This window comes from Lampris incognitus, chromosome 20, assembly GCF_029633865.1.
Source record: "Lampris incognitus isolate fLamInc1 chromosome 20, fLamInc1.hap2, whole genome shotgun sequence".
NCBI lineage: Eukaryota > Metazoa > Chordata > Actinopteri > Lampriformes > Lampridae > Lampris > Lampris incognitus.
The window spans coordinates 34,178,796-34,204,904 of NC_079230.1; the positions used below are offsets into that span (position 1 = coordinate 34,178,796).

The 26,109-nt window shown below is 43.5% G+C and overlaps 1 protein-coding gene across 1 annotated transcript in view; it reads left to right on the forward strand.

Annotated features, from left to right (window-relative positions):
* snapc2 (small nuclear RNA activating complex, polypeptide 2) overlaps positions 1–26,109 on the forward strand; it is a 37,135-nt gene that overhangs the window by 5,902 nt on the left and 5,124 nt on the right. The window contains exons 3-7 of the mRNA XM_056300586.1: positions 3,324–3,459; positions 10,309–10,527; positions 10,648–10,839; positions 10,965–11,153; positions 21,522–21,610. Of these exons, the coding sequence (XP_056156561.1) occupies positions 3,324–3,459; positions 10,309–10,527; positions 10,648–10,839; positions 10,965–11,153; positions 21,522–21,610 (825 nt within the window). The remainder of the gene's footprint in view (positions 1–3,323; positions 3,460–10,308; positions 10,528–10,647; positions 10,840–10,964; positions 11,154–21,521; positions 21,611–26,109) is intronic.

The window sequence follows — 26,109 nt, forward strand, 5'->3', positions numbered from 1 at the left end:
GCACTTGTGCTGGGGTCACCCTAGCTGCCTGCTCATGCCAGGTGTGAACTCACCTACCTGGGGCTGTGCACTTGTGCTGGGGTCACCCTAGCTGCCTGCTCAAGCCAGGTGTGAACTGACCTACCTGGGGCTGTGCACTTGTGCTGGGGTCACCCTAGCTGCCTGCTCATGCCAGGTGTGAACTGACCTACCTGGGGCTGTGCACTTGTGCTGGGGTCACCCTAGCTGCCTGCTCATGCCAGGTGTGAACTGACCTACCTGGAGCTGTGCACTTGTGCTGGGGTCACCCTAGCTGCCTGCTCATGCCAGGTGTGAACTGACCTACCTGGGGCTGTGCACTTGTGCTGGGGTCACCCTAGCTGCCTGCTCATGCCAGGTGTGAACTGACCTACCTGGAGCCGTGCACTTGTGCTGGGGTCACCCCAGCTACATGCTCATGCCAGGTGTGAACTGACCTACCTGGAGCTGTGCACTTGTGCTGGGGTCACCCTAGCTGCCTGCTCATGCCAGGTGTGAACTGACCTACCTGGAGCTGTGCACTTGTGCTGGGGTCACCCTAGCTGCCTGCTCATGCCAGGTGTGAACTGACCTACCTGGGGCTGTGCACTTGTGCTGGGGTCACCCCAGCTACATGCTCATGCCAGGTGTGAACTGACCTACCTGGAGCTGTGCACTTGTGCTGGGGTCACCCCAGCTGCGTGCTCATGCCAGGTGTGAACTGACCTACCTGGGGCTGTGCACTTGTGCTGGGGTCACCCCAGCTGCCTGCTCATGCCAGGTGTGAACTGACCTACCTGGAGCTGTGCTCTTGTGCTGGGGTCACCCTAGCTGCGTGCTCATGCCAGGTGTGAACTGACCTACCTGGAGCTGTGCACTTGTGCTGGGGTCACCCCAGCTGCGTGCTCCTGCCAGGTGTAAACACCTCATAGCAACACAGCTGGCCAATGGGTTCACCAGTCCCCTCTGGAGTAGCTCATTTGTACATGCTGGAGGTGGAGTGACGGTGCTAGGAGTGACAGTGCTGGGCACGTACCGGGGAAAGCCCCATGCCGTTGGTTCAGATGGGTGATACATGGTGAAGATCAGATCCTGAGAGGTTGGTTCACAGAACAGATCAATCCAGTGGATAGTACCATCGCTTTTACAAAAATTGGAGGTTTGAGATAAACTGGCTGGCATTTCTGGACTGTGCAGTCTCCTTTAAAGAAGCAGGAGGACCCACCCACACCATCCAGTAACCCCTTTTTAAGTTGCACCATACGCTGGAACACACTGGAGGTGATCTTGACCTGACACCACCGGGCAAATATTTTACCCAAAACTATGTATTCCAAAGATGGGGCATGAGATCACATTAAACAGGCTTTAAAAGTCTGGGGTTACCTTAGTGGTTCTCATCACCTTCTCACCCTCATTCACAATTAGGAGGAAGGGTGTCACTATAAGAAGCTACGTCAACCTCCAAAATCAAGACCCCTTTGAGAGATGCCTTTACCTATCTGCTACTACTGCTGTATCAGAGGGACTGCTCAGGGTCCCTCTGAGGGACAAGATTGAGATGGTTTGGACATGTGTGGAGGACAGATGCTGGGTATATTGGGAGAAGGATGCTGAATATGGAGCTGCCAGGGAAGAGGCGAAGAGGAAGGCCAAAGAGGAGGTTTATGGATGTGGTGAGGGAGGACATGCAGGTGGCTGGTGTGACAGAGGAAGATACAGAGGACAGGAAGAAATGGAAACGGATGATCCGCTGTGGCGACCCCAAACAGGAACAGCCAAACGTAGTAGTAGTAGTACTACTAGTAGTAGCAGTAGCAGTAGTAGCAGTAGTAGTAGTAGTAGTAGTAATAGCGTAGTAGTAGTAGCAGTAGCAGTAGCAGTAGTAGCAGTAGTAGTAGCAGTAGTAGTAGTAGTAGTAGCAGTAGTGGAAGTAGTAGTAGTAGTAATAGCAGTAGTAGTAGTAGTAGTAGTAGTAGTAGTAGTAGAAGCAGTAGTAACAGTAGCAGTAGTAGTAGTAGCAGTAGTAACCGTAGCAGTAGCAGTAGCAGCAGTAGCAGTAGTAGTAGCACTAGTAGTAGTAGAAGCAGTAGTAACAGTAGCAGTAGTAGTAGTAGCAGTTGTGCCAGAGGGTGTGAGGACGCTGTTGTCCCAAGTCTAAATCACACATGCAGTCATAGGACAACACAGCAGTGAGGGGGGGGGCAGCAGATGGCGCTGTTCTCTCCTGTATATGGGCAGTCTGCAGAGCGTCTCGATGTTTTCATTTTTGTTCATGTCTGGTGTGTTTAAAGTTACAGTCTAGTAGCGTCGGCTGTCATGGCTATGTGTAGTACTGCAACAACACAAGTACTGCACTGATAGCAAGAAACATGACACCGCTCGCCGTCGCTCAGCTTTGTGAGTTTGTTTGAGGAAGCTGAAAGCCTGTATAGTTGAAGCGTTGCAGCATCAGCAGCGTTGCTCTTTCACAAGTGATGAAGCGAATAACATTGACGGAGTCTGACCAGAAGAGTAGAGGTGGGGTAGACAGCTGCTGTGGGCATCAACTGTAGATGGTACCCTCTTACTTTCTTTTTCCCCACAAAATAACTTGCTGCTGGGCGTTTTGAGCACATCATTGTGTTTGTGTCGGAGAACCTGGTAGAGCGCTGCTGAGGGCTCAGCTGTGACCGACAGACGTCACAGTCTTCAAGTGTTCTTCTGCTATTACCTGCATGACCAGAAGGAACTTACTCGGGTCCTGGTAGAGATACCGCCACAGACTGGAACCAACCGAATAATCTTTTTCTGCATAATACAGCAGCTAAATTAGGCCACATTGCTGAGAAAAATCAATTTATTTCAAGAGCACTAAAAAAAATCTGATCTTGACCAGGAAAAAAATACAACAAATGGAAATACTGGAATAACTGGAATACTACTGGCACAGTGTTTTGGAAGAATTGGATGGTATTATAGCATCTGGGTTTAAAATGGAATTTAGACACAACCACAAATCCCAGAATTGTACAGTTCTGGAAAACGTGATGCATGCTTTAATAAAAGGGTTTTAAACTCTAATCCTGAAATACTGTTAGCTTACCTACTTCAAGACAAACAGGAGAGAGCTGTAGCGTTTTAATGGCGAGTTGCTTTGCACACCCATCCTTTGAAAGTGAGAAAAGTAATTTTGGGGGATTTTGATCATCTCATTGTCTTCATCTCCTAACTCAGTCTTGGATTACCATTACTACAAGACAATAAACAGTAAGGCTCATTGCATGACTACCTTTTCTTTCAGTCCAGTTATTACCATCTCCCCTCTCTCTTCCTCCCCCTCTCAGATGCTCCTCGTGTCCTCCACTGAGCCCCGCAACCTGAGCAACTCTGACCCTCCAAATGTCCACACTACGAACCACCTGAAACCAGCAGATGCTTGTGTCCCCCCATATAAGGCAGTACCCCATCCTGGAGTCCCAGGTATGGACCCTAAATTCACTACCTTCTCTTGAGCAGCTGCTGAGTTATATTGTGGTTTAGTGTTTACGGTAGCTGAACAATATTCAGTGTCATTCAGAGCGTTAATATTCTACTACCACAACCTCGACTACACCACCTCAGTCAAGAATCAAGAATCAAGAACAGTTTACTGTCATTTCTATCACATATTTGACACAAAAGAAACAAAATTTTGTTTCACCCAGCCCATGGCAGTGTAACACAAAAGATGAAAACATGTTCAAATTTCCAAAAACACCACCAAAAACAGAAAACAAAGCAAAAAAACAAATAAAAACAAAACACAAACAGTTAACAACACAGTCTGTTCAGTGCAACACAGTCCACAAATTCCGCTGTCCGGATAATGAACGCCAGCCAGGATGACTGTCAGAACTGCTGGTCTGCATGGGCTAGCAGTTAGCTTAGCTTGCCTCGCTTCCGCATCCTCTCAGACTGCCCTCGGTGCTTCCTTCTCGGGCGCTGCTCCAGGCAAGGCCATGGTTCTTGGGCCCACAAGACGCAGCAGACCAACCTCCCTCAGCCGATTCAGCGCCAGCTCTCCCAGCCAGACACCTTCGACACACCTCCCCCGCATTACACACAATGACACAAACGCAGACGCAGACAAAACCACTGCACAGTCGACACTAGGTGAGGCTGCCGCCTGGCCACCTCGGTGTTTCCTCTCAGGGACAGCTCTGAGCACGGCTGTCCACAGGACGCAGCAGACCAAGCCCTCTCAGCTGATCCAACACCAGCTCTCCCAGTCATGAAGACAAAAACAAAAAAATCGAAGCTCAAAATGAAAACTTCACACAATGATACAAACTTAAGACGAATACGCAGACATGGACAAAGACACTGCATAGTCAGTACTGGATGAAGCCGCTGCAAATGTGAGTGCGCACCGCCATCTTCCCACACTGTGGTTTATAGTACTGCTTCTAATACTTACAGTGCATCCGGAAAGTATTCACACCCCTTCACTTTCCCCACATTTTGTTATGTTACAGCCTTATTCCAAAATGGATTAAATTCCTTTTTTTCTCTCATCAATCTACATACAATACCCCATAATGACAAAGTGAAAAAGGTTTTGTAGAAAATTTTGCAAATTTATTAAAAATAAAAAACTGAAATATTGCATGTACATAAGTATTCACACCCTTTACTCAGTACTTGGTTGAGGCACCCTTAGCAGCGATTACAGCCTCAAGTCTTCTTGGGTATGAAGCTACAAGCTTGGCACACCTATATTTGGGGTATTTCTCCCATTCTCCTCTGCAGATCCTCTCGAGCTCTGTAAGGTTAGATGGGGAGCGTCGCTGCACAGCTATTTTCAGGTCTCTCCAGAGATGTTCAATGGGGTTCAAGTCTGGGCTCTGGCTGGGCCACTCAAGGACATTCACAGACTTGTCCCGAAGCCACTCCTTCGTTGTCTTGGCTGTGTGCTTAGGGTCGTTGTCGTGTTGAAAGGTAAACCTTCGCCCCAGTCTGAGGTCCTGAGCGCTCTGGAGCAGGTTTTCATCAAGGATCTCTCTGTACTTTGCTCCATTCATCTTTCCCTCGATCCTGACTAGTCTCCCAGTTCCTGCCGCTGAAAAACATCCCCACAGCATGACGCTGCCACCATCATGCTTCACTGTAGGCATGGTATTAGCAAGGTGATGAGAGGTGCCTGGTTTCCCCCAGACGTGACGTTTGGCATTCAGGCCAAAGAGTTCAATCTTGGTTTCATCAGACCAGAGAATCTTGTTTCTCATGGTCTGAGAGTCCTTTAGGTGCTTTCTGGCAAACTCCAAGCGGGCTGTCATGTGCCTTTTACTGAGCAGAGGCTTCCGTCTGGCCACTCTACCATAAAGGCCTGATTGGTGGAGTGCTGCAGAGATGGTTGTCCTTCTGGAAGGTTCTCCCATCTCCACAGAGGAACGCTGGAGCTCTGTCAGAGTGACCATCGGGTTCTTGGTCACCTCCCTGACCAAGGCCCTTCTCCCCCGATTGCTCAGTTTGGCGGGGCGACCAGCTCTAGGAAGAGTCCTGGTGGATCCAAACTTCTTCCATTTACGAATGATGTAGACCACTGTGCTCTTTGGGACCTTCAAAGCTGTAGAAGTTTTTTTGTACCCTTCCCCAGATCTGTGCCTCGATACAATCCTGTCTTGGAGGTCCACAGACAATTCCTTTGACTTCATGGCTTGGTTTCTGCTCTGACATGCACTGTCAACAGTGGGACCTTATATAGACAGGTGTGTGCCTTTCCAAATCATGTCCGATCAATTGAATTTACTACAGGTGGACTCCAATCAAGATGTAGAAACATCTCAAAGATGATCAGTGGAAACAGGATGAACCTGAGCTCAATTTTGAGTGTCATAGCAAAGGGTGTGAATACTTATGTACATGCGATATTTCAGTTTTTTATTTTTAATAAATTTGCGAAAATTTCTAGAAAACCTTTTTCACTTTGTTATTATGGGGTATTGTGTTTAGATTGATGAGAAAAAAATGAATTTAATCCATTTTGGAATAAGGCTGTAACATAACAAAATGTGGGGAAAGTGAAGGGGTGTGAATACTTTCCGGATGCACTGTATCCTGTGAAATGAAGCAGCTTGTCCAGTTTGGTCCATTAACACTAGAACGACCAAGGCATCATTGTGGCTGTGTGATTCTGACTAACCACCAGCTGTGGCTAATCAGAATCAGAATACTTTATTCATCCCCGAGGGGAAACTGGGTTCTATTACAGACACTCACCCTCTAATAACTAAAAAGTAACAAGATACAAGAAAATAAAACAGAAACAAACAGAAATAAAGATAAAATAAGAAATAGAAATAAGAACAAAATATATCAACAAGCATGGTGCCCATAACACCCTATCTATACTGCACTACTGCAGCACACAACAAGCAGCACAAACAAAACCCAACAGCACCAGTCCACTGACCATGAACTCAGCGTGTCCGACAGTCTGAGTCTGAGGGAGGAGTTGTAAAGTCTGATAGTACTGCTTCTAGTACTTATCCTGTGAAATGAGGCAGCTTGTCCAGTTTGGTTCATTAATGAATGAATGTCTCTGAATGTTCTCATTCACCCAGGTCATGGTTATCCAAAGGAGTTGAATCAAGTGCAACTGGACTTGTTATATATCCGTGAAGACGTTTCGCCTCTCATCCAAGAGGCTTCCTCAGTTCGTACCTTTCTGACTAGACCAAGCTAGTCTGACTGGCTGCTGATGAGATTCAGAATTTATCCTCTTTGGAGTCGTATCAGAGCTATTGATATGCGTGGCTCTTTGTGATCTGATGTTTACCAACGCTCGTCGCTAACGGAGCTATTGATATGTGTGGCTCTCCTGTGCTCCGATGTCCAGCCCTGCCCGTCGCCATCGGAGCTATTGATTTGCATTTGTTTAGCAGCGACGGTTGTTGGGGGTGTTAGTTTTTACTTCATTGTTCAGTGGTCATGAGAGTCATTGGAGCCGTTAGTGAGTGACTGTTGTTCTTGGAGGCTAGGCTTCTTGAGTCTCCTGGGTAGAGATGAAAGGACGGCATTGTAAGTGGGAGATAGGTGGTGTCGCAGACCTCCTCCTCTGTTGAGGGATGGTTTTTCCAGTTTCACATAGATGGCTTCCTTCACCCCTCTTTCAAACCATCTATCCTCCCCTGTCCAAAATGTGTACACTGCTGTCCTCGAAGGAGTGTGTCTTCTCCTTTAGGTGTAGATAGACTGCTGAGTCTTGTCCTGAGGAGTTTGGCCTTCTGTGTTGGGCCATCCGTTTGTGTAGTGGTTGTTTGGTTTCTCCTATGTATAGGTCAGTGTAATCCTCATTGCATTGTACGACATACACCAGATTGCTTTTCTGGGTGTGTGGTACACGGTCTTTGGGATGAACCAGTCTTTGTCGGAGTGTGTTGCTGGGTTTGAAGTATACCGGGATGCGGTGTTTGTTAAAAATTCTCCCGAGTTTCTCGGAGACCCCAGAAACATATGGGATGACTGTGCTATACGGGATGACTGTGCTAAGACCAACCAGGTGAGCGACGAGGAGAAAAGGAAAAGAAGGAATAACATGGTCATCCCGTATGTTCGCCTCTACAGCCAGAGGAGAACCTCCTCAGTGAAACCAGCTGGTCCCGTCTCTGGTAGGAATGAAAACTGGCTCTGCATGGCACGTGGTTACCTAGCCCTGGGTCTGAGGGTAGATTTTTTCATAATGGTGGTGAAAGCTACTGGGATGTGTTGGACAAGATGGATTGTTTGTGTAGGTGACCATCGCTGTGAGTGTGAGTTTCACCCCAGCTATATGAAACCTGCCATTCCAGCACCACCCCGTGTGGCCAACATGAAGAATGCAGCATTTACTTTTTCAACACCTTGAACTGCACAAACCCTTAAACAACTGCAAACACATATACCAAGACAAGGTGCACACAGTTTTAATTTGTTTTCAGTTTGTCTAATCTGAAAATGTAAGCTCTTGATTTATTGCCTCTCATGCCTGCCTTGGCGTGCCTTAGTGAAACTGTGTACTATGACTTGCTTCAGGTTAGCAGGAGTGGTCATTATGTTAATGGAAAACATTTTAGATGAGCAGGTGAGACGTTGGGCTTGGTGTGACTTGATGTAGTTGGGTTGAAGGACTCACGCTACTAACGTTACTCCTTTTGTACAGTTTTCTTTTTTTACCAAATCCTTGTTGCACCTGACCTGCTGCTACATGTCTGCCCTTTAGTGTTGAAGTTGCTCCTCTTTCAGCGACCTCACACCTCCCACGACCACACTTTTCCCTGTGTACATATTTGTACACAGGGAAAAGACACTGAGATAAAGGAAAGATAAAATGAGAGACGAAAGTAACTTTATATGCGATAACACAACGAGAATACCAACTAACTTAGTCACACCCGGGACAACCCTTAAACAACATCGGGCAAATGGATCAACAGTTGACTCCATGGTGCCGCCCGGAATCCACGCAAGTTTCCCAAACAGTCAGTGGAGTAACCTGAAGTGACGATAAATGGAAGACATGATTGAAGGGAATGTTGGAGTCAGCTGAGCTTGCGTCGCAGTGTCCATGTTTGTCTTGTGGTTGACGTGACATCTGACCAATGGAAACACATACAGTTGGAAATCTGGTAGTTGATTGGTTATGTTGCGTTGGAGCGCACGTGATTGGTGGACATTGCATTAGTTCCCACCCAACATTTCTACTGCTGTGTCTTTGTCAGAGTTTCACATATGAATATCTGAAAAAAGGTTGCAGAGTTTCTGCAAGACCTGTTTTGAAACCGGAGGTAAAATCTGTAGCACTGCAAAATGAGCAGTGCAAAAACTGAGCATGAGTTATGCTATGAGTATGAGTATTGTTATTAAAGACATTCACATCTTAGTTTCGACCTTTCACATCTTCCTTTTCAACTTTGAATCTGAGTTTAAACTTTCAAATTGTGACTGATGAATATGGAGCTGCCAGGGAAGAGGAGAAGAGGAAGGCCAAAGAGGAGGTTTATGGATGTGGTGAGGGAGGACATGCAGGTGGCTGGTTTGACAGAGGAAGATGCAGAGGACAGGAAGAGATGGAAACAGATGATCCGCTGTGGTGACCCCTAACGGAAGCAGCCTAAAGTAGTAGTAGTGGTACTAGTATTAGTGGTGGTAGTAGTACTAGTAGTAGTAGTGGTAGTAGTACTAGTGGTAGTAGTAGTAGTAGTAGTAGTAGTAGTGGTAGTAGTAGTAGTGGTGGTAGTATGTTCAACGTTTTCCAGTATTTTAACATCGTCTGGCAATGCTTTTGGCAGAGGCTTTATTGACTCTGGCTTCTCTGCACCAGGTGTTGTAGCATCAGAGCAGGGTAGACCTGGTGCAGTAGATACATGCAGGTAACAGCTTGCTAAGATAGAATAGATTATGCTTCGTGAGTGAGTGATTTGCAAACCACTGTGCTCATCTAAGAATCAGCACTTGTTCTTAGAGCAGAGACCACCAGTAGCCAATGATGGCCTTGTTTCTAATTCGGTGAGACACTATTAAAGTCAAGCACCAACATCTGAAAGTTCATTCATTCTTTCAAAAATCTATTTCCTCCAAACCATCATTGTGGCTTGTTAATTTGAGCTGCCATCTCAAAGCAAGGCAGTGCTTGGTTAGATTCCAGCTCTTTTGTGTGACTTGGCCTGTTCTCCCTTTGTGTGTTGGTTTCTGGGTACTGCAGTTTCTTTCCATACTTGAAGACAATAATGTTAAGGTGAATGGAAGAGTTGAAGCTTTCCATGCGTATAGATGGTGTGTGGACCCTATGATGGCCTGTTCTAGGGCGTCTCATGGCTTTCTGCCCAGTTCTCGCTGGGGTGGAGTCCAGCCCATCACCACCCTTAGTCGGATTAAGAAGGCATAAAACAACCATTCCCAAATTGAAGAATGCTGCGGCCCAGTTTGAAATCTGAAACTCTTCCATGGCCCACCCAATCTTTTAATCCCTACTGATCATGAGACTAAGATGGAAGTATTTCCCTGTATATTTCTTAGTTCAAAAACAGAATTCTATGTTTAAATGCAAACATCCAGTCAGAAACATGTTACGGCAATTTCAAACTTGATTACAACTTTGAAGATTAAAAACTTTTATTTATTGTACATGACCACTCACGGCCCACCTGCAGTACCTTCACGGCCCACACTTCAGGAAACACTGGCATAGAAAATGAAGTAATGCACAGAAAATTGAGGACTAAACATTATGCATTTCTACAGGCTAAAACAAAACAATTATTACCTATGATATCATTTCTTAATGTCTTCACAAACTTTTTTTTTCTCAAGGTCAACCTCTAAGTATCACCACCATCAACCCAGCCTCTCCACACCTTATATTCAAGACTCCTTCTCCAACCCTGGGCCCTTCCAGAAAGCTCCCAACCACCTCCAAAGTGGTTAGAGTGCCCACTGCAACAGCATCTCCTCTTCAGCATCAGCGTTTTGCACTAATTCCAACGGCTACCGTCTCTACATCTCAGCCTGTTGCCCTCTCACATCAGACAGGTACAGAAGAGATGGTTGAGGCTAACTCTTGGTTGACAACTCCACTTCATATGAAACCAGTATCTACTAGTCAAGATGCCATATGTTGTCTAAAGTCATCTAAACACAAATCCATTCCAGGGGCGACAGATGTTGTCAAGGATGGGACTTCTAGCACACCTATCAGTCTCTCTACCACAAAATCCTCTGAGCCTGCAAAAGTGGTTAAATTGCTCACTTGTGCCTCACCACAACCTCAGCCAAAAACACAGACCACGACCTTAACCTCACTGCCGCAGAGGATCCACACAAACCCTCCCTCAACGAGCTCAGGTAGGTCCCAACACAGCAGCCCCCAAACACTGTAAACTCATTCGCTGTCTCTGTTGATTCAGCTTCTATGAATCTTTTCTCTACCTCCTCCGTTCCCCTCTCCTCAAGCTGCTCCTCTTTTTCAGCCACCATCTTGTCATCCTCACACTCTCGGTCAGCCGCTGCTGTAGTGGTCAACACCAAGGCTACAATACAATATAAAAAAGAGGATAGTCTCGGGATGGGAGTGAAGGGCACCGTGGACTTTGAGAAGATCTATCGTTACCTGAGCACCATTGAAAAGGACAACAAAGAGTGCATTCTCTCTCCCATGGGTAAGCCAAAGAAGTTCAGACTATCTTTACTCTTCATCCTCTGTTGTTACTGGCAACACGGGAAGTACAGTATAATCTTGTTCATTCCATCAAGACTCCATAAGGCCATGTATAGACAGTTTAATTTGAATATCCAACAGATGATAAGAACCTGCCTTACTCTTGAGGAATTTGAACCAAGTGGTACCTTCAGACCTAGACATACTGTTGAAGAATTCTTAAAGACGACGTGTCGAGGCAGACGGCATATTGCTGCAAACTGAGCGATCTGCGATTTGATCTGTTGGGTTTACCATATGCCATGCCAGTCAGCAAGCCGAACAGCTTACAAATGAACGACCTTGTTCTGAAACAGAAAAGACACAGTTGGAGAGAGGCAGGAACTACCCTTCATAATTCGTTTAATGATACAATTATAGGTCCGAAGCTTGCAAAAATGCTAGATTGCTTGATAATACCCATTAATCTTGTACAATTTAGGCTACAGAAACATTTTAGTAAAAAAATAGCTTTTTAAATCATTGGCATTGTGTTAATGTGCCTCTCGCGTACTCATGTGTCCAGAACAGCCTGCCTCAGTGGCATCGCAGCAGGTTTAACCCTAAACACCAGAGCATTTGTGAAAAAAGCATCATACTATGATATGTGAAATGTTTTGATAACCTGCCTTTCTATTTGTGTCACAAGGATGCACAAGCATGTGTGACTATGAAGAATGCAAACGTTGTGAGGTGGAGAGCAGAGAGGCATGCTGCTGCACCGTCAGCTGGTGCATAATGGCTCGACTAGACTGACTATAATAAAGTCGTAAATAACATGATAAAGACTAGACTGACTTGTGGGCTATAATCCTAAATGTTAACATCCCCCCAGACACTGAGTCAGTGTTCAGTTTTTTTTTTAAGCAATATATTTATTGAATTTTGTTTGCAAATTACATCAAAACAAGTAATAGCACAGTGCAGCAAACATTTTCACCCCCCCCCATAACCCTGTCCCTATAACAAGTAATACAATTCAAAGCAGGGTTAAAGAAGATAATAAAGATAAAAATTCAATTAATAAAAATAATAAAATAAAATAATAATAATAATTTCTTTCACAGACTGATTAGAGGGTGTGGTTTTTTTCCAGTTGCTTTTACGCATATAAACAGTCAGATAGAGTTGTTCTACTCCCCCAGAGCTTGTTCTTGATTAAGCAAGTTACCAACATTAGTATTACGTCTTAGGAAGTACAGAAACAATCCCCAGATTTTATCAAAAACACTTTGTTTACGTCTAACAATATACATTATCTTTTCCATTTACATGTTTGAGGCCATTTCTTTAACCCACATACCAATTCTTGGTCCATCAACACTTTTCCAATTAAGAGCAATTACACGTTTTGCTTGTAATATACACATATCTATAAATCTGAACTCATTGCTATGTAAATGTGGGGTGGTAGGATATAAACCAAGAATAAAAAGCTTTGGACTCAATGGTAATTTCTTTGACAAAATTTGATCAATCATATCAACAACATCTTGCCAAAAGGTTTTCACTTCCACACATTCCCATATACAGTGAAACAGCGTCCCCCTTGCCTCACTACACTTAATACAGGTATCAGGAATATTGTCATTAAACTTGTGCAATTTAACAGGAGTTATATATGTACGCATCAGCCATTTATACTGTAGAAGCTTTAGGTTGCTGCTAACTATCTGTCTCTGGGCCTCTTTACATGCCTCACTCCATTCTTCTAAAGATATTTCCTCCTCTATATCTCCCTCCCATAATCTCAGTTTTGTCTCTGATGATTCATCAGATCCAGATACAAATAAGTCATACATAGTTGAAATTAAACCTTTATCATAACAGTGTTTTGTGACTGCAACTTCTAATATAGAAATGGTAGGAATGTCTAATGAATGGCTTTGACAGGATGATATAAAACTCCTTAGCTGAAGATATTTGAAAAAATGATTCCTTGGAATGTCATACTTGGTAGATATTTCCTCAAAGGACATGAATACTTCATCCTCCTCCCTGTACATGTCTTGCACTTTCCTTAACCCCTTTTCAGCCCATAATTTAAATCCCCTATCATTTTGCCCTGGTTTGAAATTGGCATTACCCTAAATAGGACTGAAGCGTGACCGGGACATATTTATATTCAAATACTTACAAGCATCGAACCAAACATCAATCATATTCAATATTATAGGGTTGTCTGTATTTTTCTTCAGATATTTACGGTCTGCTGAATACAAATACAGGTGCAATGGTAAGCCTGGTTTAACAGAGCAGGCTTCCAGATCAATCCAAGCTGGGGGACTTCCAGATGAGAAGTAAAACATAATCGACCTTAATTGTGCTGCCCAGCAATACCATTGGATATTTGGACATTTCAGGCCTCCTCGATCATATGGTAGATAAAGTAAAGATAGACGTAATCTAGGACGTTTATTTTGCCAAATAAAGTTGGTAAACAGTTTCTTGATTTTCGTGAACAAAGCTGAAGGAGGGGGTAGGGGGATATTCTGGAACAAATAAAGAAATTTGGGAAGTATATTCATCTTTAGGATATTAATCCTGCCGATCATTGAAATAGGTAAGGATGTCCAACGCTCTATCGAAGCAATACTAGCGTCCAGGATGGGCTCATAATTTGACTGAGCAATCTTATTCACCTCAGGGACAATTTTTATTCCCAGATATGTAAATGTGTCTGTTGGGTTGAAGGTAGAAGCATAAACAAGACCATTCTTCCTCTCTGTTTCATTCAGTAACATTATAGATGATTTGGAGTAATTAACTTTATAACCAGATATTTTCCCAAATGATTCAATAAGGCTTAGGAGCGCTGGGATAGATTTATGCAGATTTTTAAGCATTAATATCACATCATCGGCGAAGAGTGCTACCCTGTGCTCCAGATGTCCCTCTCGAATTCCATAAATATCGCTGTGTGTTCTCACCGCTATAGCAAATGGTTCTATCGCTAGGATAAAAAGTAAAGGCGATAAAGGGCTCCCTTGAGGGCAACTGCTACAAATGTTAAAAGGTTTAGAAACCTTACTATTCGTCAAAACTTCTGCAGTAAGCCCTGTACAAAGCAATCTTACCCATTTGATAAATGTATCCCCAAGGCCAAATCGTGTTAACACTTCAAACAGATAAGGCCATTCAACATGGTCGAAGGCCTTCTCTGCATCAAGTGAAAGTAAGGCCGTGTCAGGCGCCTCCCTCTGACTGTATAAAATATTGAGCACTCGTCTAACGTTATGAAAACCCTGTCTCCCTTGAATGAATCCGTTCTGGTCTTCTCCCACTACTCTAGGTAGAAGATCCTCCAATCTTCTTGCAAGAATTTTACAGAGTATTTTTGTATCAGAATTTAGGAGACTAATTGGACGCATATTTTCACATTTTGTATTTGGTTTCCCCAGTTTTGGGAGTAAAGTGATTAGGGCGCCCCTCATAGATGTAGGGAGAAGACCATTCTCAAAGGATTCCTGAAACATCTCCAAGAGGGGTGGTATTAATTTGGTTTGAAATTTTTTATAAATATCTATAGGGATGCCATCTGGACCCGCTGATTTTCCAGCCTGCATACACCCAATTGCTTCTGCAATTTCCAATGCAGTTACATCTTGATCTAATACTCTACTTTCCTCTTCCGAAATTTTAGGAATATTAAGATTGTCTAGGAATTGTGTTTGCGTGTCCAGATTAGGAGAGCACTCAGAGCTGTATAATTTCCTGTAGAAGTCTCTAAAGGCTTCATTAATCTCTGTCGGGTCCACTATAGTTCTACCACTTGGGACTTCAATACAATTAATAGACCTTTCTGTTTGTTGTTGTTTAATGCGCCATGCTAGAAGTTTTCCGGGCTTTTCCCCCTGATCATAGTAGGACTGTTTGAGTCTCATTAAATCAGCAGCCGCTTTATTAGCTGCCAGTTCATTGTACTGTGCTCTAAGCAGTAGCAGTCTTGTATGAACATCTGTAGGTATATTTCTATTATTATATATTTCTGTTTCCAGTTTTTTAATTTCCTCATCTAATGTCTTCATTTCAAGTCGTGTAGCCTTTTTCTTGGAACTAGTGAAGGAAGTGATTTGGCCCCTGATAAAGGCTTTGAAAGCCTCCCACCTTGTGCTAGCAGAAGTCTGGGACTTGTTACATTCAAAATACAGGTCAATCTGCTTATCTAAGAAATCTATGAATGTAGGATCCGCAAGCCACCCGGGTTGAAAACGCCATCTCGGGGGGTCGCACACTAAGTTATTATCTTCATAGGTCAAGGATACTGCAGCGTGGTCAGACAGAACTATACTACTATAATGACATTCATCTATTTTGGAGACAAGTAGCGCTGAAACCAAAAAGTAGTCTATGCGTGAGTGAGTTCTATGAGTACCGGAATAGCAGGAATATTCTACTGCGTTCGGTTTACCATGCCTCCAAACATCAAACAAATTTAATTCCTTCATAAAATGGTGTATCGTCTTTCTGGACTTACTGTGGGTATCATCTAAACCAGTTGACCTGTCTTTTGAAGGATCTAACGTACAGTTAAAGTCGCCAGCTATTATGTATTTCCCAGGATGATTTGAAGCAGTCAAAAACAGACTATTATAGAATTTAGAGTCATCTTCATTGGGGCCGTAAACATTTATCAAAGTTAAGGTTTCAGATAATAACCTACCCTGGACTATAATATACCTCCCTGCAGGGTCCTTAACTACATGCTGTACCCGTAATGGAACCGATTTATGAATTAGTATCATAACCCCTCTAGCATGAGTGGTGTAAGGAGCAGACAACACTTGACCCTGCCATCGTCTTGCTATTTTGGGAACGTCCTCATCCACCATGTGTGTTTCTTGTAAAAAAACGATTTTTGATTTCAAGGATTTTATCCTGCTCATTACCTGCTTCACTTTTGTGAGTTTGATCAAACCCCTACAATTCCACGAAGTAAATTTTACCTTGCAACTCTCTGACATTGATTCCGGTATGTTATATTAGGAACCGTAGTGAAGAAGTACTTTGACAAACCACACCCACTGATGAAAGAATAAATAATAAAATGAAACCACAAAAACCCACCCTCAACCCCATACGAACCTAAAGTCCATGAACTCTGGACATCCCCTCCCATCCCACGTTTAACTACCGCTAAAACGAGTTTCTCTAACTTTTCTTTTCTTCTCGCTCTAGCTCGCTATCTTACTTTTTCTAAATACTAATCACACATAACATCATTAATGAACTGTTCAACGCCAACAACATGTAGGCATATATAAAATTAACCATCCGAGCACATACACAAACCTGGAACCCGTGCATGCAGACTGGAAGACGAGGAGAGGGAAAAGTCTGTAGCCTGGTCACAAGAGTCCGCGATGCATCGGGCCTTCCTTCCTCCGACAGGCGCATAAACCGATGATGACTCTCTCTGTCCCTTAGGCCTAGGCCTACTTGGATGTGCCCATGTCATTTCGGCTGGTGCTTGGACATTGTCTCTCATTCAGGGTTAAGTGCATTCCACAAAAGCTGAATAGTCTAGCTATAAACCAGACTCCGTCCTGTCCAGGTAGAAAAATAAAGCCTAAACAAAAACAAAATGGCGACAGCCCGAACACGTAGCTACATCTTTCGTGTAAATGGAAATAAAATAAAATAAAGTGAGCTTAATAGCCTACTGCATCAGTCCTTATCCGAGGGATTGAATAAACCGCTCCACTTCTGCTGGGGTTTGAAAGGTGTGGGGTCTCTCGTCGTGTGTTACCAGGAGCCGGGCTGGAAAGATGATTCTGTGCTTGTGGATCCCCTGGTCTCTCAGCTTCTTCCGGACCTGGTCGTAGTCGCGCTGCATCTTGTGCACCCCAGCAGAGAGGTCGATGTGAAAACGGACCGGCGTGTTCTTGTAAAGGACCTGTCCCTTGGTTTTGGCTGCCTTTAGTACTCGCTCCCTGTCCTTAAAGTTCATGAACCTCATGATCAATGTCCTTGGACGACCCGTGCGAGAGTCTACCGGAGCGCCGATTCTATGAGCCCGCTCCACCACCAAGCCCTCCCGCGGATCCATGTTCAGAGCCTCCGGCAACCACTTCTCCAGAAATGCAGGTGCATCCTGGCCCTCTTCTTTCTCCGGTAGGCCCACCAACCTTACGTTATTTCGCCGACTCCTGCATTCCAAGTCCTCCACTTTGTCAGTAAGGCTTTTGACAGTGTTTTCCAGCGTGCTAACTCGGGGTGTTAGCTTCTTAACGTCGTCCTCCACCTTGTCAGTAAGGCTTGTGACGGTGCTTTCCAGCGTGCTAACTCGGGGTGTTAGCTTCTTAACGTCGTCCTCCACCTTGTCAGTAAGGCTTGTGACGGTGTTTTCCAGCGTGCTAACTCGGGGTGTTAGCTTCTTCACGTCGTCCTCCACGTCAGAAATCCGTTGCTCGGCCTGTTCCATGCGACCCATGCATTCCTGTATTTGTTTCTTTACATCCGCAATTGTCGCTTGCACTCCATCAATTTTCTTGTAAAGTCCACTTTTCAAAGACTGTATGGCTTTCATGATATCTAGGTTGCTATTCTTATCTGTGTCTAACATTTCGTCATCTTCCTCGTGGTCGTCTCCTTCGTTAGCCATATTTTCAACCTGCATGGCGTCGCTAACCTTCTTAGCCTCTTCCTCGTGTCGCGATTTCCTTTTCTCCTTCTCTTTTTCTCTCTTTGCCTTTTCTTTCGGGTTTTTCCCTGACATTTTAGTTCTGGGTACTCTTATACACGTATTGCGTGACTTTAGACAAGATTCGGATTAGTATTGTAGGATTAATTTACACGGTAGCTGCAGAGCTTGAGATGTGCGACCCCCTAGTCCCTCGCCATAACCGGAAGTCCAGTCAGTGTTCAGTTAGGCACCAGAATATGAAATAAAGCGTTGTACAAAGCAGCCAAGAAAGGCCAACAGTACCACAAATCCAGGTTCTGTTGAGTCTTAAAGGGACATTTCACGATTTTCAACCTTATGCCCGTTATTAATCCTAGTGGTGGCATCTCTGTAGCATACACAGCACAAGCCAGTGTGGTCTGTATTGCCGTAGCCCACTATAACAAACTGGTTAACTGTCTGACGCCGTCGACTGACGTCATTGGATGGTTACAAGAGCTACAAGGCTGATTGGCTGAGAGGTTCGTCTCTGACATTGAGACTATACTGGCTCTGTTGGCAGGAGAATGTACATTTCTCTGTCAAAATGAGCTGCACCAGAGCACTTGTGGTTTTAAAAGACTAGATAAACCACCAGCGTTGGACGTGCAGATTATGGGGGTGAAATGTCCTTTTAACCACATGTCCTACATATTAGTAAGACTTGTGGTTAGTTGAATGAAACACTAACACCCGGGATGTGTTGCATTTTAATCATTGCTTCTTGCTCTGCAACATCCCTGCCTGTCTCATTCGGTGAGCTCTGCGTCGCTGCTGCAGTCCAGCTCAGAATCCAGGAGCCATTAGCCAAACACATGAGCAGCACGTCTGCACAAAGCCAGCACGTCTCAAGGCTCTGAAGCTTTCTGACGCTTTCTGAAAGCCAAGATGCCGTATTAGGTTTCCGAAAGCGCACTCAAAATATTTTCTATGGTGAAGGAAATCACAAATGATGGGCAAACCACTGTGCCTGAACAGGAAACATGAACCTTTCTCAGTTAAAGCTTCTGCTTTTGTCGTCAACAACCTGGCAGCCTGTTCACGTTCTCCATTTGTCCATGTATGATTTTACATGAATTTGTCTTGTCCTGGTGTAGGCTCGTCCTGGACCAAACTACATGTTTACCTTTAGAAATGCAGTCCACATCACCACACGCTGAAGTACAATGTTCACAAGTGACTGTTTTACATCACGTGTGTGTTTATGATGCACCAGTAACATCTGAACACAGTTGTTTTGCTTTGCGTTTTTACACACGTGAAATAAAACATAGTTTTACTTGGACTTTCCTTTTTGATAATAGCACTGCAGTGTTGCTTTTCCTGCATGACACACAGTTTTCCTGCCTCTACGAAATTCACTCCAAGCCTTTTAAATTACATCTGTATAACTCCTGCACTTTAACTGAACACTAGCACAGCCATGTGTGTGTTTCCTCCAAAGCCAGTGTGCTGACATAGTCACAGTCTGGTGTCGGTTTGGAACCAAATCCCTCCATCCTGTTGCATGGTGACTCCCCTCAGCTGGCCAGCCCGAACCTGACACACACACACGCTTTGTAATGTTTTAATGTGATCCCAAGCAAGCCTCCAACCCTTCTATACTGCTGACTAGTGATCAGCAGGTTAGATAGTTTTGTTTATATTTATTCATGTAAAATAATCACCAAACATAAGAACTGCAGCATGAATGTTCCAAGTTGTAATTGCAAATACATTGAAAATGATGGCATGGAGTTAATAACACTGCTGTTGTAATACCATATAACATTGTAAAGTTTAATACCGTCTAACATTATAACGTTTAATAATGTATGGCATTATAACATTTAATATTATAATATTTAATACTGCATAACATAACATTCAATACCATATAACATTATAACATTTAATACGGTATAACATTATAACATGTAATACTGTATAACATTATAACATTCGATACCATATAGCGTTATAACATTTAATACAAGAACATTATAATATTTAATACTGTATAACATTATAACATTTAGTACTGTATGATAACATTATAACAGTTGATACTGTGTAACATTATAACATTTAGTAATGTATAACATTACACTATTTAATACTGTATAACAACATTTAATACTGTCTAACATTATAACATTTAGTACTGTATGACATTATAATAATACTGTATAACATAACATTTAATACTGTCTAACATTATAACATTTAGTACTGTATGATAACATTATAACATTTAGTACTGTATAATAACATTATAATATTTAGTACTGTATGATAACATTATAACATTTAGTACTGTATAATAACATTATAACATTTAGTACTGTATGATAACATTATAACATTTAGTACTGTATGATAACATTATAACATGTAGTACTGTATAATAACATAGCATTTAGTACTGTATGATAACATTATAACATTTAGTACTGTATAATAACATTATATTTAGTACTGTATAATAACATAACATTTAGTACTGTATGATAACATTATAACATTTAGTACTGTATGATAACATTATAACATGTAGTACTGTATGATAACATTTAGTACTGTATAATAACATTATAACATTTAGTACTGTATGATAACATTATAACATTTAGTACTGTATAATAACATTATAACATTTAGTACTGTATAATAACATTATAACATTTAGTACTGTATGATAACATTATAACATGTAGTACTGTATAATAACATAGCATTTAGTACTGTATGATAACATTATAACATTTAGTACTGTATAATAACATATTTAGTACTGTATAATAACATTATAACATTTAGTACTGTATGATAACATTATAAACATTTAGTACTGTATGATACCACTAGGAAGACAGCTCAGTTAGAAGTCTATATTGATGTGCGTGTATAAAATAACCACATTAAGTCATATCAGGCACTCTGTGCTCTCTACCAAGACAAGTGTTCATCTTCCTGTGTGATCTGAGGTTGTTGTGCGTCTGCTGTATGTTGTTGTGTAAAATTGACTGTTGTCTTCACTCTTATTTCAGGGTGCTGGGGGAAAAAAACGAATCTATGGTATAATGTGGAACATTATTGAAAATGGTCAGTCTAGTTGAGCCATTTCCGTGTTTTTAATGCTCCCCAAATAAGAGTGTTTTTTAGAAAGTAGCAGCGGTCCCTCTGAAAACAGAGTTATTGTTAATATAAGTAAAACTATTCCTTCACTTTCTTCTGCTGTTTCTCTGACACGGTGTCTGTGGTGCAGTGTATGAGGTGTTATTTGATTGATGTGACTGAGAAAAAAAACTAAATCACCTTGTGTGGAGCATACCATAATCCACTTCAGTAGTTCTGTCACTGCAGCTAAGGTAAGTCCCTGTGATGCCACTGTTGTGTCTGCTTTCTTCTGGAGAGAAAGCAGTGCTGTTCTTGCAGAGGGTAGGAAAAAAGACACTGTTGCTCTGACAGCCGGAAATGGTTCATGCAAGCAAGCCATGGTAAGTCTGAGAGTGTAGCCTTAAAAAAGAGCCGCCATTCTCGACATCCTGTGACAGCTGTATGTATGTATGGTCTGGTGATGTACTGAGAGTAGACACGTGACAAGAAAGTAGACACGTGACTGAATTCACCTCCTAACTGAACTGAGCTGAGCTGTGTTTGAGTGACTGCTCCTCTCCCCTCCAGAGAGTGCTGTGGTGTTGGACATGGTGATGTCTCTGCCCGAGGAGCTGCTGATGCTGGACTGTAAAACACTGCAGCGCCATATGATTAAGGTACACCTTCTGCTGCAGACTTTATATATATATATATATATATATATGTGTGTGTGTGTGTGTGTGTGTGTGTGTGTGTTTATATATATATACACTCACCGGCCACTTTATTAGGCACACCTGTCCAACTGCTCGTTAACGCAAATTTCTAATCAGCCAATCACATGGCAGCAACTCAATGCATTTAGGCATGTAGACATGGTCAAGACGATCTGCTGCAGTTCAAACCGAACATCAGAATGGGGAAGAAAGGTGATTTAAGTGACTTTGAACGTGGCATGGTTGTTGGTGCCAGACGGACTGGTCTGAGTATTTCAGAAACTGCTGATCTACTGGGATTTTCACGCACAACCATCTCTAGGGTTTACAGAGAATGGTCCGAAAAAGAGAAAATATCCAGTGAGCGGCAGTTCTGTGGGCGAAAATGCCTTGTTGATGCCAGAGGTCAGAGGAGAATGGCCAGACTGGTTCGAGCTGACAGAAAGGCAACAGTAACTCAAATAACCACTCATTACAGCCGAGGTATGCAGAAGAGCATCTCTGAACGCACAACACGTCGAACCTTGAGGCAGATGGGCTACAGCAGCAGAAGACCACACCGGGTGCCACTCCTGTCAGCTAAGAACAGGAAACTGAGGCTACAATTCGCACAGGCTCACCAAAATTGGACAATAGTAGATTGGAAAAACGTTGCCTGGTCTGATGAGTCTCGATTTCTGCTGCGACATTCGGATGGTAGGGTCAGAATTTGGCGTCAACAACATGAAAGCATGGATCCATCCTGCCTTGTATCAACGGTTCAGTCTAGTGGTGGTGGTGTAATGGTGTGGGGGATTATTCTTGGCACACTTTGGGCCCCTTAGTACCAATTGAGCATCGTGTCAACGCCACAGCCTACCTGAGTATTGTTGCTGACCATGTCCATCCCTTTATGACCACAGTGTTCCCATCTTCTGATGGCTACTTCCAGCAGGATAACGCGCCATGTCATAAAGCTCGAATCATCTCAGACTGGTTTCTTGAACATGACAATGAGTTCACTGTACTCAAATGGCCTCCACAGTCACCAGATCTCAATCCAATAGAGCACCTTTGGGATGTGGTGGACCGGGAGATTCGCATCATGGATGTGCAGCCGACAAATCTGCAGCAACTGCGTGATGCTATCATGTCAATATGGACCAAACTCTCTGAGGAATGTTTCCAGTACCTTGTTGAATCTATGCCACGAAGGATTAAGGCAGTTCTGAAGGCAAAAGGGGGTCCAACCCGGTACTAGCAAGGTGTACTTAATAAAGTGGCCAGTGAGTGTATATATACAGTGCATCCGGAAAGTATTCACACCCCTTCACTTTCCCCACACTTTATTATGTTACAGCCTTATTCCAAAATGGATTAAATTCCTTTTTTTTCTCATCAATCTACACACAATACCCCATAATAACAAAGTGAAAAAGGTTTTGTAGAAATTTTTGCAAATTTATTAAAAATAAAAAACTGGAATATTGCATGTATGTAAGTATTCACACCCTTTGCTATGACACTCAAAATTGAGCTCAGGTTCATCCTGTTTCCACTGATCATCCTTGAGATGTTTCTACATCTTGATTGGAGTCCACCTGTAGTAGATTCAGTGGATTGGACATGATTTGGAAAGGCACACACCTGTCTATATAAGGTCCCACTGTTGACAGTGCATGCCAGAGCAGAAACCAAGCCATGAAGTCAAAGGAATTGTCTGTGGACCCCCGAGACAGGATTGTATTGAGGCACAGGTCTGGGGAAGGGTACAAAAAAATTTCTACAGCTTTGAAGGTCCCGAAGAGCACAGTGGTCTACATCATTCGTAAATGGAAGAAGTTTGGATCCACCAGGACTCTTCCTAGAGCTGGCCACCCAGCCAAACTGAGCAATCAGGGGAGAAGGGCCTTGGTCAGGGAGGTGACGAAGAACCCGATGGTCACTCTGACAGAGCTCCAGCGTTCCTCTGTGGAGATGGGAGAACCTTCCAGAAGGACAACCTTCTCTGCAGCACTCCACCAATCAGGCCTTTATGGTAGAGTGGCCAGACGGAAGCCTCTGCTCAGTAAAAGGCACATGACAGCCCGCTTGGAGTTTGCCAGAAAGCACCTAAAGGACTCTCAGACCATGAGAAACAAGATTCTCTGGTCTGATGAAACCAAGATTGAACTCTTTGGCCTGAATGCCAAACGTCACGTCTGGAGGAAACCAGGCACCTCTCATTACCTTGCTGATACCATCCCTACAGTGAAGCATGATGGTGGCAGCATCACGCTGTGGGGATGTTTTTCAGCGGCAGGAACTGGGAGACTAGTCAGGATCAAGGGAAAGATGAATGGAGCAAAGTACAGAGAGATCCTTGATGAAAACCTGCTCCAGAGTGCTCAGGACCTCAGACTGGGGCGAAGGTTTACCTTTCAACACGGCAACGACCCTAAGCACACAGCCAAGACAACGAAGGAGTGGCTTCGGGACAAGTCTGTGAATGTCCTTGAGTGGCCCAGCCAGAGCCCAGATTTGAACCCCATTGAACATCTCTGGAAAGACCTGAAAATAGCTGTGCAGCGACGCTCCCCATCTAACCTTACAGAATTTGAGAGGATCTGCAGAGAATAGGAGAAATACCCCAAATATAGGTGTGCCAAGCTTGTAGCTTCGTACCTAAGAAGATTTGAGGCTGTAATCGCTGCCAAGGGTGCCTCAACCAAGTACTGAGTAAAGGGTGTGAATACTTATGTACATGCAATATTTCAGTTTTTCATTTTTAATAAATTTGCAAAAATTTCTACAAAACCTTTTTCACTTTGTCATTATGGGGTATTGTATGTAGATTGATGAGAAAACATCGAATTTAATGCATTTTGGAATAAGGCTGTAACATAACATAATGTGGGGAAAGTGAAGGGGTGTGAATACTTTCCGGATGCACTGTATATTCTATGAGAGGTACCCGGTGTTGCCCGGGGAAAATGTTCTCACCAAAACAACCAACACGATCTGAGCTTTATGATTTAATTGATGATGAAATATAGGATAATTTATGATATGATACATGAGATAAACGAAAGTCAAATAAACAAATCTTATAAACAAAAATTATCAAATGTCATAATCAAGCTTCTTTGTCAATGTGTGTATTAATCGCTCAGTGCTCAGGTGCCTCAGGGTCCATGTTGCGTGCCTTCAGGCTTGCATTGACAATGTTAGGTGTAGTGTCTCCCTTGACCCCTGGAAGGATTTGCCGGAAGCCTCCACAAAGCATCGTTGAGAAGGAGGGGGAAACCTGTGTTAACTCCTTGAGAAGGAGGGGGAAACCTCTGTTAGCTCCTTGGGAAGGAGGGGGAAACCTGTGTTAATTCCTTTTGAAGGAGGGGGAAACCTGTGTTAACTCCTTGAGAAGGAGGGTGAAACCTGTGTTAACTCCTTGTCCAGGAGGGTGAAACCTTTGCTAACTCCTCGAGAAGGAGGGTGAAACCTGAGTTAACTCCTTGTGAAGGAGGGTGAAACCTGTGTTAACTCCTTGAGAAGGAGGGTGAAACCTGTGTTGATTCCTTGTGAAGGAGGGTGAAACCTGTGTTAACTCCTTGAGAAGGAGGGTGAAACCTGCGTTAACTCCTTGTCAAGGAGGGTGAAACCTCTGTTAACCCCTTGAGAAGGAGGCTGAAACCTGTGTTAACTCCTTGAGGAGGGTGAAACCTGTTTTAACTCCTTGAGAAGGAGGGTGATACCTGTGTTAATTCCTTGTGAAGGAGGGTGAAACCTGTGTTAACTCCTTGTGAAGGAGGGTGAAACCTGCGTTAACTCCTTGTCCAGGAGGGTGAAACCTGCGTTAACTCCTTGTGAAGGAGGGTGAAACCTGCGTTAACTCCTTGTGAAGGAGGGTGAAACCTGTGTTAACTCCTCGTGAAGGAGGGTGAAAGCTGTGTTAACTCCTTGTGAAGGAGGGTGAAACCTGTGTTAACTCCTTGTGAAGGAGGGTGAAACCTGCGTTAACTCCTTGTGAAGGAGGGTGAAACCTGCGTTAACTCCTTGTGAAGGAGGGTGAAACCTGTGTTAACTCCTTGTGAAGGACGGTGTAAATCCCCCCAAGGCACGGCGAACACAAGTAGCTTTCTTGAACAGGTTTAATGAAGTCTCCAAATCTCCATCAACACCTTGAAAACTGTATACATGAAACAATACAATTAGCACAATTAACATAAAATCAGACCGCACATAACGTGGGCTACACATAGCATACATAACGTACCTCATTGGCTGCATGCCAGAATGAGGGAATTGTCTGTGAAACTTGCACCGATTGTCTTTGATGTCCTTATAGCTTCCGTGAAAAACATTGACCCATGATGCCCGCGAACAACGAGAAAAGACCGCGGGCCACCCGACAGTCCATGCATCATCCCGCTAGGAAGCAGGCGGAAGCGTGCGACCGGAAAAGAAGGCGAAAGCACGTCTCCCAAACAACGCGAGACCAGACC